This window comes from Pogoniulus pusillus, chromosome 35, assembly GCF_015220805.1.
Source record: "Pogoniulus pusillus isolate bPogPus1 chromosome 35, bPogPus1.pri, whole genome shotgun sequence".
Classification (NCBI taxonomy): Eukaryota; Metazoa; Chordata; class Aves; order Piciformes; family Lybiidae; genus Pogoniulus; species Pogoniulus pusillus.
This window is the reverse complement of record NC_087298.1, coordinates 6,637,146-6,651,203: the sequence shown is the minus strand read 5'-3', so window position 1 is coordinate 6,651,203 and position 14,058 is coordinate 6,637,146. Positions and strand designations below refer to the sequence as shown.

The window sequence follows — 14,058 nt, the reverse complement described above, 5'->3', positions numbered from 1 at the left end:
CTGTCTGATCTAGTTGGGGATATCCCTGCTTGCTGCAGCAGGCATGAACTCTGCCATGGTGAGATCCCATCTTGAGTACTGCATTCAGTATTGGGCTCCCCAGTTTAAAGGGACAGGGATCTGCTTGAGAAAGTCCAACAGAGGGTTATGAGGATGATTAAGAGACTGGAACACTGCCTGATGAGGAGAAGCTGAGGGACCTGGGGCTTTTTAGTCTGGATAGGAGAAGACTGAGAAGGGATCTAATAAACGTTTATAAACATTTGAGGGCTGGGGGTCAGGAGGCAAGGGACAGGCTCTGCTCACTTGCTCCCTGGGATAGGGCAAGGAGCAATGGATGGAAGCTGCAGCACATGAGGTTCCACCTCAACACAAAGGGGAACTTCTTTAAGGGTCCCAAAGCACTGGAACAGGCTCACCAGAGAGGTTGTGGAGTCTCCTCTGAAGCCTTTCAAGGCCAGTCTGGATATGTTCCTGTGTGACCTGAGCTAGATTGTATGGTCCTGTTCTGGCAGGGTGGTTGGACTCGATGACCTCTTTGGGTCCTTTCCAACCCCTAACATCCTGTGACCAGATGACCTTTACAGATCCCTTCCAACCCAAGCCATTCTTTGATTCTTTATTTTCCTTTGCTGTAAACTCTTTAGAAACAATACCAGCTGGACCAAGGTAGACTTTCTTGCTGTGACAGAAATGTCCAGTCTTTTCTGTTGGTGTTCGATTGCATCTTTGCATGTCTGTATTGATCGCTTTTAATTTCTTTTGTAGAAGCCACTCTTGCCCCAGAAACAAAAGAGTTCACAACTTCTGCTCCAAATGCCAGCAAGGCAACATCGTTTCCAACAGCAGTGACAAACAGCACGTTCTCACCAGCGACTATCCAGACTCTATTTCCTCTCAGTTCCTCTGACAACAGCACCTCTGCTTTTGCAGACGTGTCATGGACTCAGTTTAACATCATTATTTTGACAGTCATCATCATCGTTGTGGTCCTGCTGATGGGCTTTGTGGGTGCTGTCTACATGTACCGTGAGTATCAAAACAGGAAACTGAATGCTCCTTTTTGGACCATTGAACTCAAAGAGGACAACATCAGCTTCAGCAGCTACCATGACAGCATACCCAACGCTGATGTTTCGGGGCTGTTGGAAGATGATGGCAATGAAGTTGCGCCCAACGGACAGTTGACTCTGACGACTCCCATGCATAATTACAAAGCTTAGAAGCAGTGCTCCAGCTATTCCAGAGTTGGCTTGAAGAAGTTACAGGGCTTATGGAGGGGGTATCAGGATCCATGCCAAGGCTCCATGCAGAAGAATCTGCTGTTCAGATACTCTTATGCTGGGCATGCCGTAGCTTGCAGGTGAACAGATAAAAATGTAGTACACCCGAGTTTCAGGTAATATGGTGAAATGTGTTCAGTGTCCTGTTCTCCATAGAAGTCACTGTTGTTACAGACTTGGTTTTGCTGATCTGAAAATGCTGAGGGGTTTGTTTGATGAAGAGTTGGTGGGGTGGAGAAAGCAGTACCCTGTGATTCATCAGAAGCTATTTGATTTCCAGCCAACCTAACGCTTACGTCTGTGTCTTTTAGTTTGACAAGTAGCTCATGAATTAACAGTGGATTTTCAGGAAACAGACCTTTTAAAGGCTTCATATTAGTTCCTGATAGAAATTTGTTTGGAAAGGAGGACAAAAAAGTGAAATAGTTGTTCACTGTACTACCAAAAGGCAGGTAGAGGAGTGGGTTGCACACTTGACAAAAGTCACCATTATCAGTTTCCATTAAGTAGGGAAACAGAGGGGAAAAAAATAATCATGACAATAATGTAGTTAAGGAAGAGACAAAGCTTTTCCCTTTCTATTTATACAGGGTGATGATGCTATTCAAACATAGCAATCCAATATTTTTCTTTTCTAGAAGGAGTTAATGAACTTGTATAGTTTCTGTGCAAGGGAAGACGACAAATGACATCTCAGGGTTGCCGTGTAAAAAATAAAAGCTAGGCTTAATACCTTACCCTGATAGAAATGGTGTGTTCTGTATATAAAATGTAATATATCTTCTTGGAATTGTATTTGTAATTATTTGTAAAGAAAAAAAAAAAGACAACCAACCAAAAAACCCCAACAAGAAAACCACAGCCCCCCCCCCAGCCTCACCTAGGTCCTGTTTTACCCCCTAGGTTTTAACTGTACAGCGGTTAGTGGCATTGGTTAAAAAGAAAACCATGAGGAGGACTGTTGAAAATACTGTAAATGAGATGGCAATATTGTTGGAGCTGGGACTCTGGCAAACACCGACTGCTGGAAGCTTTTCTTCTTCTGTCGTTCAATAACTGTCTTTTTCTAGAGGAAATGTGAGTGCTCCTTGCTTGCATCTGTCAAATGTTCCCCTTCCTTTCAATAGAGAGTGAATGCCAGTGTTGCCATGACCAGGGCCTGGGATGTGTCCAAAACCATTCAGCTACTTGCTTTTCAATCTGTCTACAAAGAGCAAATACACTGTCAGGAATGCATTGAGAGCCTGGTCTCAATGGCTGAGCTTTTCTGAGGCTGCTGCCCATCAGGTGAGTGGATCTCACTGTCATCTCTCTTGTGCTGATACAAGGTGATGGGAGAGAATTGCCAGAGGGCTGAGCACAGCCTCCTGAAGGGAAAAGGCAAAACATTCCTGGATTTGGGTGGAAATGGCTTTTGGACAAAGAGCTTGACAGAGCCAGCCTGTGCTTCTATAGGCTTGGAAGCTGAAAGTGCATGGATGCTTTCAGGAAATGTCTGCAGCACAAGGTGGTGGTGGGGAATTGGCTGTCAAAAAAGCCTAGAGGGGGCTGTAGGTTGAGCAGATTTCCTTGGGTTTAGTGGGAGGCTGGTGGGCTGTTAGCAGAAGGAGAACAACTAATGGGCAGCACAGCACAGGGAGGTTGCACCGTGGGCTTCCTCACCGGGTCCCTGCAGACTGTGTGGGTGCCTCGAAGCAGGCACCATGTCCTCCCTGTGCTGGAGGGCCAGCAGGTCCCACCCATGGCAATCAATACCATTGCATTTAAGCAGGGTGTGAAACCAATACTTCACCTAGCTCGTGACCAGCCTCAGAACTAGAGCGGCATTGCTGTGTGTGTTGGTGCTTTGCAAGCAACTGATGCTGAGGATAAATGAAGCACCTGCCTGCTTAAAGGTCAGCAGGAGCTGACTGATGCATCCTCAAAGCCAGGGGGAAGTAAGGATTTCTCAAGATGAGAAACTGTAGGAAGAGTGTGGAGATTATTTATTGGCTTTCTGGTGCTGCATGGAGGCTTTTCTTGCCATTGAAGGCTTTGTGGGGGGAGGAATAGGTGCTTTAAACACAAGCTCAAAAATGCCATTTCTGCATCAAAAATGTGCTGCCTGATTTAAAGATAAGGCATGGCAAGTAAGAAGGAAAATAGCTGCGGATGACTAAGTGGGACTGTGAGGCCAGATGTGACATTGCACATAGGCCAGTGGCAAGGGTCCTGTTGCCTGCTGTGGGCCTGTGTGAGATCCCACAGCTGAGGTAATACATTTGGCTGATGTCAGTCAAAGCAAAGTTACTTTTAGTTCTAAAACGGGGGAGGAGTGGAGGAGAAAAATCTGGATGTTGCTAATTCTTGAGTTACTCATCATACTTCTAAAGAGCAAAGTGGTGGTAGAAGAGAACTGTTCCTAAGCGTTGCCATCATTTAGCAGTGCTGATTTAGCGATACACTTGCACTTGGGCACTTCATGGGGTGGGGAGAGGTAACTTAGAAAGGTTAGCTTCTGGGACTAATGCAAAGCCAAGGGCATATTGTTCACTTCAAGGTTGCCAAAATGGTTTAGTAGACCTTGTCATCTTTACCTCAGGGCACCTCTTCCTCAAGTTCTGGTGTGGCTGTAGGCTACTTGGTATCAGAAGTGGGCACTGATTTTTCTTTTGCTCTAGAGATAATGGCCATCTGCAAAACCATGGTGTGAGTTCAGAGGCTGAGCCCTTCTAGGCCGTGCCTACTGCAGCACTAGGAGGTGCCTGCATCTGGGCTGCTTCTGACCTCCAAATGACTCTCTACACTTGGTGTTTGAGAGAGGAGGCGGTCAGGATGCCTTACTATGAGTCTGTGAGGGAGGGCAGAACAGTCCTGCTGTTGTCTGTGGGTTGCACATCTGGATGAATGGATCTAGATGACCCCAGCAGATGTGATGGGAAGCTTCGTTGGGCAGGGGGTAACCTGGCTGCCCAGGTTTGGGCAGCAGAGGAAAGCACAGGCTGTTCTTCAGCAGGGACTGGAGCACGGCAAGGATGTGGCACTGGCACAGTGCTTGTCAGATGGCAGACTGAGTCAGCAGGAAAATGCCAGTGATTTCCAGCAGCCAGGCCTTCAGCATGGAGGAACAGTGCTTGTAAAAGGAGATCAGTGGCTAGCAAAGAACGAACAAACAGCTTTGTGCTTGACTTTGGTGACATGAGATCAGATCCTCCTTTCACTCTCCATCAGTGGTGCAGCCCCTGGGCTCCACAGGAGATGAGGAAGAAGCTGAGCTAGTTATACTTTCAGTCAGCTTAGGGTGGCTTTGAACTGAAACACCTGTGCCAGAGTGCTAAAGGCCACCAGAGTCACCAACCTGCCATGTGTTGTAACTTGTCATGAAGCTTCCTAGATGCTGTTTGCCCTGCACCACATTGGGGTGTGGGCACAGAAACCAGAAATGGACTTAGGAGGCTGCACTGAGGCCAAATTCAGTAGTGAGACCAGGGGAAGGCATCTAGGGAACCTCTAGGGCTGATGTGGCAATACAGATACATGTAGCATTCCTGGAGGGCCACCATGCATCACCACCTCACTGGGCATGCCACTAGCTAGCTGTACTGATGTGGCTGTCATGGAGAAAAGTAGTCGATGGTGTGGTGCAGTGGCTGTAGAGCATAGAGAAGGTATGATAAAGCAAGTGAGGGCTGGGAGAGTGTGGGCAAACCACCTCTCAAGGCATGATCCTTGGGGTCATGAGGACCCTGTGGAGCCAGCTGGTCTAGAGGGGGTGAGTTCAGCACCACAGTCAAGTAACTGAAGGCAAGGGGACAGAATGAAGTGGATAAAGGGCAAAAAGCAATGACGTGTCAGAGGCATGGGGCAGCTTGGATGGCTCACAATTTAGGAAAGCATTTGATAAGCACAGAGTGCAAGAGACATGCAAAAAAGTGATTGGGTTAACGTGAAGAGAGGATCTCAAATTGTATGAACTGCTGTAGCCAGAAATAACTGCATGGAGTGCTAGCCCTGGGGAGCTGTCGGGAGCTGTCATCCTTCAGAATGATAATTCCCTTGGACCAGGCTGAGCAAACTTAGCACACTGGAATCCATTTAGGAAAGAGGAGGGAATGTATTCAGCATCCTTCAGGTATCCTGGGCCAGTTAACCACTGCTGTGTGGTTAACTATGTGGTCTTTATCTTGAATGTTAGGCGTGTGGTATAAGTGGCAGACAGTTTGCAGAGTCTCCTTTAAAGGAAGGCTGTAAGATTGAATCCTAAAAAAATATGTTTCTCTTTAAAGTGAAGTTTTAAAATGAGCTCCCCCAGGACTCTTGCTCTTCATGTATCAGAGAGATGGGTTAAAATAAGAAAAAATGTGGGCCTTAAAAGTTGTTCATGCTCTGGGCTGAAACCCATCAGTCTGACTACACATCCGACTAAGGCGGCTCCTCAGCACAGGCTGTGCTTACAAATGTATTTCTAAAGCAGAAGAGTGTATGATTTGAATATATGTCAGAATTTATACAGAAGAATGTTATTTAAAATGAATAAAAATAAATGTATATAATTTGTATCTCTGCCACTTGGATTTTTGTGTTTGGTGGGGTTTGGTTTTTTTTGGTTTGTTAGAGTTCAGCTGGAGTCTTTCCATTGACAGCAGCCAGAGCTGGCCTGAAACGGGAAGGATTGAATTTGATCTCATCCCAGTAATGACATTTGTTCCAAGAGAATTATTCCTGGCGTTATATCCCCCGTATGGGAGATGAGAACCACGGCACAAACATGTTTTTTAAACATCAGATATTCCTAAATACAGTTGACACTCTGTGTCAGATAATCCTGCTCAGAAATGGGCCCTGTGATCTCTTGTGTCTGCTTATTAACCATGCCAGCTTTCAGCTATTTGATTAACGTTTGGTAGCTCCACAGTCAGTGTCCCCATTCATGTCTCTGCTGTTCACACAGCTTCTGTCAGAGATGTGTGCATTCATTAGAAATAAAACCTGCAGAGCAAAGCTAGAAATTGGGAGAGGATATTGGATCAGACTTTATTTCGTGGCCACAATCTGTCTTCTAAAGGAAATGGATGTTATTGGATACTCCTGAAATCCACAGCTGTGGCGTCAATAGTTTTGAACAGTTCTGGTGGTGTCTCCAAAAGGACCTGTGGAAAACTTATGTGTGTTTCTCACTTGTCAGTCTTAGGGGATTGGTTTGGTTTTATTTATTTTCTCTTTTAAATTTATTGGTGCAGAAACAAATAAAAATGCTAAAAGCTACTCTCTACCGTTGAATGTTATGTCTCTGGCCCTTAATAAGCAAAGAACTTGAAGAGAGGTAAGTCAGCATCAATTAAGACAGCACATTCAGCGTTCATTCAAATGTTTTAACTGAGCCAGGGCTACATAAGCAAGAGGCACACTGGTGAAATTCCAGGGAGTGCACTGAGGTCTGATGTACATTAGCAGAACTGATTGTGTATGACTTAGCTTAGCAGGAATGTTGCTCTGACTTGTAACAGAAGGAGGCATAACTGAATGCTGAACCAGGTCCCCAGAGCAGGGACTTGAGAAGAGGATGACTCAGCTGATGGTGACATCCCTCCTGCTTGTGCTACCACGGTGCTTCAGCCACAGTGTACTGAGCAGCTGTCTTTCCTCCCTCTCCTTGGGAGTTGGTGGTCAACTCATCCATACCATCACACTTGCTGTAAGTATTTCTTTCCTAGATTCCCTTAAGTAATTTGCTTCTACAGTGTTAAGGATTTCAGGCAGCCTTGTAAAGCAGGAAGGCATCATCCCAACACATCCTCCTGGCACAGGGATTTAGCATAATCTCCCCAAATGTACCACTAATTAAGATAAGGTTAAACAACATTAAGCAGATTATCAGAAGGCAAGTTGTTAGCTGCTTCTAAACAATACACTTCCCAGCCCTCTCTGCCCTTTGCAGCTTCTTGGTGCTGCTGGAGATTTTAAAACAGCAGTGCAGTAAGGCAGGGAAATGTCCCAGCAAGTCTGAGTGCACAGACATGTAGATATCTATCTAGCTTTGTCCATCAGCCATTGCATGAAGTGAGAAACTTGGCAAGGAGAGCTCTGTTGATTCCCTTTTGAAAGTTGAAACTGTAGCTCTGTAGACACAGAGGTTCTGGGCTAGCACACAAGCAGTGTATGATTTGTGCTGTACTCGTGGCTGATGGATGCTGTTTTATTGGAATGCACCAAATAGATCACACCTTGCTCCAGCCTTAAATAAGAGCAAATTGGTATCACCCTTTAAGTAAGACCTGCTCTGCAAACAAGCACAGCCCCATTTGAGGCTGGCTGATCAGATCCTGGTGCCATAGGGCAGACGTGATTTGGAAAAGTTCAGCTTGGCAGCTGGTGAGGCTGCTGCAAAAGGGGAGCCAGCCACATAAGGTGACAAACGTCTCTCCAGGGCCATGGAGGAGCTGTAGGGACTAAGCATCTCTTAAGGTCACCAGATCCCAAATGTAAAGCATGAAGCATGTCCAATGGGATAGGAGAAGAGATTAAGAGCTTAGCTGTGCTAACTAGTGCCTGGCCCTTCCTGGCAGTTGGGGGTACTAACAGCTGCTCCATCATGCCTCGTACACATCAAACTGGAAAACAGAAGTAGGGCTGGGAAGCCCATCAAGACCATGCCACATCCACTGTTTGCAGGGGCTGCTAGCACCAGCCTAGGGCCTTTTGCAGGCATACAGTTTTAATTTGCTCAGAGAGCAGAGCTGGTGCTGGTAGATGGAGAAAAGTGGAACTAACGGAGGACGATGCCCATCTGGAATTACACACTCACAAAATCACCATGGCCCACAGTCAGCCCTTGTCTGTAGCCTACTTCTTAGCCAGGTAAGAATCCCCTTGAGACAGACCAGATGGAAATGAGCAAGTGAAACCTGACACACTTAGTATGGAAGAGGAAAACAAACCTAAGGCTTAAGCACAGCTCCTGGGGGTGAGAGCCAGGTGAGTGTCTTGCTGGAACAGCGCTTCCTCCGGTTGCAGGTAATGCTGAGAGTAAGTGCGGGCAGGGTGGCCCGGTTGAGGCTGTAAATACGGCAGGAAAGCATTTCAACCCCACACGCTGTTTTTCAGTAATGCATTAATGAAGAGCAGGAGAAGCTCCACCTGCTCCTGGCATGGTTACCCCAGGTGGGAGAGCTGCAATGCTTGGACCTCTGCGTCCCCCCAGGCACAGTGGTGCTTAGGAGGGCAAACGATGGCAGACTGTAACTCAGTTTGGCACATCCAACTGTCTCCGTTCTGAAACGTCAATCTGAGAGCGTTCTCTCCCCCACAAGGTGGGAGAGCTGCAATGCTTGGACCTCTGCCTCACACCCCCGTCCCCCGCCTTCCTGTCAAAGTCAGGCTGCTTCAGTGCTGAAGGAGTAGCAGAGCCTCTGCCCTCCCGGCTTTCCACCCCTGCCACTTAGGAAGCACAGTGCCTAGAACTGGAAAACAAGCAAAGCCTAATGATGATTTGGCGCCGTAGAGCACAGGAGTCCCGGCGCACCCCAACCAAAGCCTCTTCCAAACGCGTTTTCTGGCGTAAGGACCGAAAGCAGCCGGGCGGAGCACGGACCGCGCTTGCACCCCGGGACCGCTGCCTACGCCTCCGCCGGGGCGCCCCGGCGCCTGGCCACAGGCTCGACAGGCGTGCCTGACTTGCCCTCAGTCAAGATGGCAGCTACTGCCCTCAATAAAGGTGGAGGCTTCTCGTAGCCAGTCCTTTTTTGGGACGAAAGATGGCAGCTGGAGGCCATCGCTCTTGGTCCCTCGTCCAGGATGGTTCCCGAGAGCTTTCCCCACATTTCTCCAGCTGGCAGTCTCCACCGTTCACCGTCCCACCCTGCCCTCATCCAACATGTCGTCTGGCCGCCCAACTTCAGGCACCGCCCGCAGAAAACATGGCGGACTCCATTGAGTTTCCATTGTGCCCGCCCTCTACGCTCCTCCTCCTGGCTTCAGCAGCTTCACGTCCGCTGGCGCAAAGATGGCGGAAACGGTTGCGGGCGTTTGAATTCCAGCGGAGCCGCCAAAGCCGCGCACAAAGGAGCTGGCGCTCTGGCCGCCGCCGGGACCTGCGGGCCGGTGCTGCCATGGACTCGTTGCCAGGGGAAGACCTGACGCTGCCGGTAGCCCTTGAGAACAGGTAGGCTGGTAGGGCAGTTGGGCCGTGGCTGGCCGCAACACGGGCGCCGGGCTGCGGCGCCGGGCCCGCTGCCCCCCTCCCCTCTGCTGCGTGTGTCGGGGCTGGGCCTGCCGGTCCCCAGCGTGTGTCGGGGGGACGGCACCTCTCGAGGTTTCTACTCCTCACTGGTGTCCTTCTTTCTCAGTGTCAGTGTCTCCCAGCTGCCAGACATCTCTCGTGGGGACCCCCAGCCCGCTCCGGCCGGCGGAGAAGGTAAGGCCGGGAAGCGAGTGGGAGCGCCCCGTGCAATGTAGGGATCAGGGGGTTGGGCACCGGCATCTCGGCCCGGCCCGGTACCTCCCGGCCTGGCCTGAGGGACCAAGCTGTGCACTGCGCCATCCCTGTTGGCTGGGGAAGCCCCCACGCCCCTGCCCGGGTCTCAGAGTTTCGTGCGGGTCCCGAACCAGGGCAAACCGCCGTGTCTTGAGGAAAGGAAAAAACCCAGGAAACTCCTGACGTGGTGAAGGGTTTTGCGAGTTGTGCCTTTTTAAGACTATAAACCGCCAGCAACTGCCGCTGTTACTGCCGCCTGCGATGTTCCTCTGGTCATTACGTAAGATGCTGAGCGGTTTTGTGGAACATGTACTTAAAACACTTAGAATATCCAGCAAGGCAACGCTGCTGCCTCATAGGCTGCTTAGTTTTAGGGAAGCTGCTTGCTGCGCATCGTTAGATGTTCCACTTCAGCTCTTCAGTTACTTCCTGCCTGAAGCGCTGGTCTAGACTCAGTAGCTTAGGTTTTATCTATTCGCATGTGAAGAAGCTTTTTTGCCTAGTTGTAGCTGAACAGCAGCTGTGATTCACTCCGTTTTTCATATGGTGACCACTTAACTGTTCATCTGTAGGTGTGGAGGCTTGCTGGAATCACGTATTTTGAAGTCAGCTGGCTAAATAGTACTGGTTTGAAACCACATATCTGTATTGTTAACTCTATTTCTGTTATGTAAATTCGAGGGGTATGTTTTTGATTTCTCTTTGTGTGTGCATGTGGCCAGCCACATACCTTGGCTGATTTCATTATACAGATGAAGTGAGTAATTGAAACAGAGGCAAAACAGGGGGTTTACCAGGAAGATCTGGTAGGTATAGGCTGGATATTAGGAAGAAGTTCTTCACAGAGAGAGTGATTTCCCATTGGAATGGGCTGCCCAGGCAGGTGGTGGAGGCACCGTCCCTGGGGGTCTTCAAGAAAAGACTGGACGAGGCACTTAGTGCCATGGTCTAGTTGATTGGTTAGGGCTGGATGCTAGGTTGGACTGGATGATCTTGGAGGTCTCTTCCAACCTGGTTGATTCTATGATTCTATGATCTGTTTGCTCATCAAGGGAAGCAAATCTAAGAAACATATATGCTGCAAAATAGTGGTGGTGTGTTCTGCATGTGGTCTAGGAAACTGATTAGAAGGTCGAGGTTAGAAAACCACTGGCTGGTTCTCTTTGAGTTGTTTTCAAGACTGAATTACACATTCAGAAGTGATTCAAATGAAGTATTTTGTGTTACTTAGTATGACAATCAGGCTGAGTCCAGTTCAGTGTAAGTGCTGTGTTATTTTATACAGTTTTATTATTCTGATTAAGAGTTTGTTCTCACAGATGTGAGTTGGAAGAGGTTTCTCAGTCCTGTTAAATGTGGCTGTTACAGAGTGTGTGTGCAAAGAGACTTTAAGTATGTGTAAATTCATGAGGAGTTATTCTTTAAGAGCATAGATACTGGCCACAGGTTCCCTGACTCTAAAGGTGGAGCTCTGTACTGTGACCAGTAAGATATTGAATGATTTGAACTGTTTTCTAATAGCTGAAAAGGACTTAATTCTAATGTGGGGATCCTCCCTAGTTGCTCTAGAAAGTGTACCTGTGTACACATCTCAGTGTGTATCTTGGCTTAAATGAGTGATGTTGGAATTTGGGAGTTTTAAGTGGTAGACAGCGTATTGTGATGAGAAAGCCCATAGACTCAGTGCTTAGTTGCAATAGCACACAATGTTAACAAGGAGCAAAACAATTCCTCCCTTGCTTCCCAAAAAGTCTGGCACTTCTATTATGTTTAGATTCAAGCAGACCTTTGCTGCTTCCAAACTGAAACCCTATAGATTCCACTGTCTGATCTTGTTCTGTCTTCTTTCAATGTCTAGTGTTACCAGATGTGGCAGAAGAGACAGTCTCACCAACTAGAGCTCGGACTATGAAGGACTATGAAAATGTAAGCACATCTTGAATATATGACTCAGTGACAGATTTATAGCCAAAATATTTCTAACATGCTGGCTGAAGTGTTGACTCTCTGGGTCAGGTTCTTTAGTTTGTGTCAGTTACCTCCAGCAGATCTGTGTTATGACCAGCTGGCTATTTGTGCTTTGAACTTCCCTTTCTAAAGTATTGCTTTTAAAAGCAGAGCCACCAGATCATTGTTGAGACCAGCCAGCTGCTGCTCTCAAGTTGTGAAACAAAAATTGGCACCTTCTGCTCCAAAGTTCATGCAGTCACAGAAACATCAGAGCTTAGTTTGTGAATCTGCAACTGATTTATTTCAGGGAAGCATTAACTTTATTTTTGTTTAGACTAGCACAAGAGTTGGCTTTTTATTACTGCTGTATAATACCTTTATGAGAGTGCTTGGAGCACTTCTGTTTTACAGGTCCAGTATCATTGTATAAATTCTGTAGGTAGAACTGGTTTTGGTACTATGTAAAGCATAAAGAAAAATATTAGGGGTTTTAAATATATATTTGTGTTGATTACTTTAAGCCAGTTGCTTATAGCTGCTGAATGATGATTTGGTTGGGGTGTAGCTGTGCCGCAGGACATCTGCCCTAGTAAAAAGATTTAAATGAAGTTGTTATGAGTTTGTGAAGAAACTGTAGAGAGGAAAGCAACCAAAAATATCTGAGATGGCTGCTGCAGATAAAGGCTGGGGCTTGCTGTCTTTAGAGGACGTGTTCAAGTGCCTGCAGCTTTTAGTGTGCTTCTGTAGCCGCTGCTACCTTTTGTGGCATTGTTATGTTTGAAATGAGTGTTGCTTCTAAACTCTCTTTCAGTTTCTTGTGGCCTTATAACCCTCTGAGGAGAAAGCTATGCTCTCTGCTCAGAATTCAAAGCTTGTTTTGAAAAGCCTTGGTGAAGGATGTTTTTTACAATCTGTATCTATTTTGCTTCCTCTGTGTGTTGGCTGGGCTAGAAAGACACTGCCTTGGCATTTATGTGCTCCAAACCTTTTACCGTGGTATCTGGAATATTCGTTTGCACAAGGGGAAAAAAGCTGTAGAAGGGAGGTAAAAAAATCTGTGGTTTGTGGTGCATGATGTAGAAGAGAAAGGGTCTCCCACAGATCTCTGCTTTCCTGGTATGTACAGACACCTTATGTTGAACTGAGCTTAAAACTTCTCACTGGCTTTTATGGATGCCAGCAGTATAACAGTGCTCAAGAATCCATTAAACCCAGGGATACTTCTGTAACTTCTGAGTCTTTAAGATTGCTGGTAGCTAAAGGCTAAATTTGAGCAAGGGAGCATTTATTTAGTCTTTGTCCTTTTACTTTTTACCAAACTTCCTGTGGTAGCTCTGTTTAGATGCACTGCTGGACTGGCACCATAAGGCTATTCTTATCCCACTTTACCTGCTAATTAAGATTGCTTTTAAAGTGCTTGGAGGTGGTTTGTGTGTATCTGTCTTACTGCATGCATTTGCTGATCTTTGAGGCTGTATTTATACAGGATATGAGAAGGGAATGGTGAAAAGAGTGGACTCCTTGCTTTGTATGTCAGAGAGAACAAGGTGGATAAAATGACCTTTGAACGGGCTAAAGGCTGGATGCACATAGGTCCTTTTTTAGACTGGAGAAGATGCTGATCTGGATAGTATTGGAGGTGTAGGCTGCCGTAGTATTTGTGGTGTGTCCCACTTCTTTGCAGTGTCGGGGGGAGCCACCTTGTGATAGAATATGTGATTGCATGGGCAGAGGGAAAGGCGTCTCTGAGGACCTCGTTAATGGTTCTGGAGATGTTCATGAATTGGAGAGGTGATTGGTATCAAGTTGGGGAGCTAAGTGGTGACAATTGTGGGTTTTGTTTTTTCTTTTGTCTCCCCAAACCCACCGAATCAGAGTTTTACTGACTTGTAAAATGGGCTCTGGTGGCAGAAACTGGTGTGCTGTGGAACCACAGCATCTGCTGCCAGATGCTGTTTTGCATGAGGGTGGCTCTTTGCAGATGTGGAAAGGAGCTGAACCGAGGTAGGCAAGTGCTGTTTGCTACCATGCTGCCTCTGGTGTGCAGTGCTCGATGCAGGCTGTATTGCATCGCTCTGGTTTTTCAAGGAGCGTCTCTGCTATTTCTCTGCTTTCATTCTTTTTTTAAGTACAGAAGTCAAAATGCATCATGGAATTAAGACTGAGTCTTTAAATGCTTAAGCTGAGATTGCCATTAAAATTCCTCTGCAGCCTGAACTCGTTCACGTTTGACACATTGCCTTTTTATTAAGCTATAACGTTTTAATTGTAGTCTGCCTAAATTAACTTGCCTCCAAAACACTGAATGTTGGAGATGACATTTGTTTCACTTCTTGCTTTATGGTTGCATAGTCTCTTTTATTTGCCTTCAAG

General features: G+C 46.9%; 2 protein-coding genes across 4 annotated transcripts in view; both read left to right on the top strand.

Annotated features, from left to right (window-relative positions):
* The window catches only part of MEGF9 (multiple EGF like domains 9), a 62,759-nt gene extending 56,938 nt beyond the window's left edge, over window positions 1–5,821 (top strand). Inside the window, exon 6 of the mRNA XM_064170993.1 lies at window positions 769–5,821. Within this exon, the coding sequence (XP_064027063.1) occupies window positions 769–1,223 (455 nt within the window). The 3' untranslated portion in view covers window positions 1,224–5,821. The remainder of the gene's footprint in view (window positions 1–768) is intronic.
* A 3,356-nt stretch (window positions 5,822–9,177) lies between these two features.
* CDK5RAP2 (CDK5 regulatory subunit associated protein 2) overlaps window positions 9,178–14,058 on the top strand; it is a 92,168-nt gene continuing 87,287 nt past the window's right edge. For all 3 annotated transcript variants that reach the window (XM_064171382.1, XM_064171383.1, XM_064171381.1), the window contains exons 1-3: window positions 9,178–9,423; window positions 9,608–9,675; window positions 11,594–11,661. In XM_064171382.1, the coding sequence (XP_064027452.1) occupies window positions 9,179–9,423; window positions 9,608–9,675; window positions 11,594–11,661 (381 nt within the window). In that variant the 5' untranslated portion in view covers window position 9,178. The remainder of the gene's footprint in view (window positions 9,424–9,607; window positions 9,676–11,593; window positions 11,662–14,058) is intronic.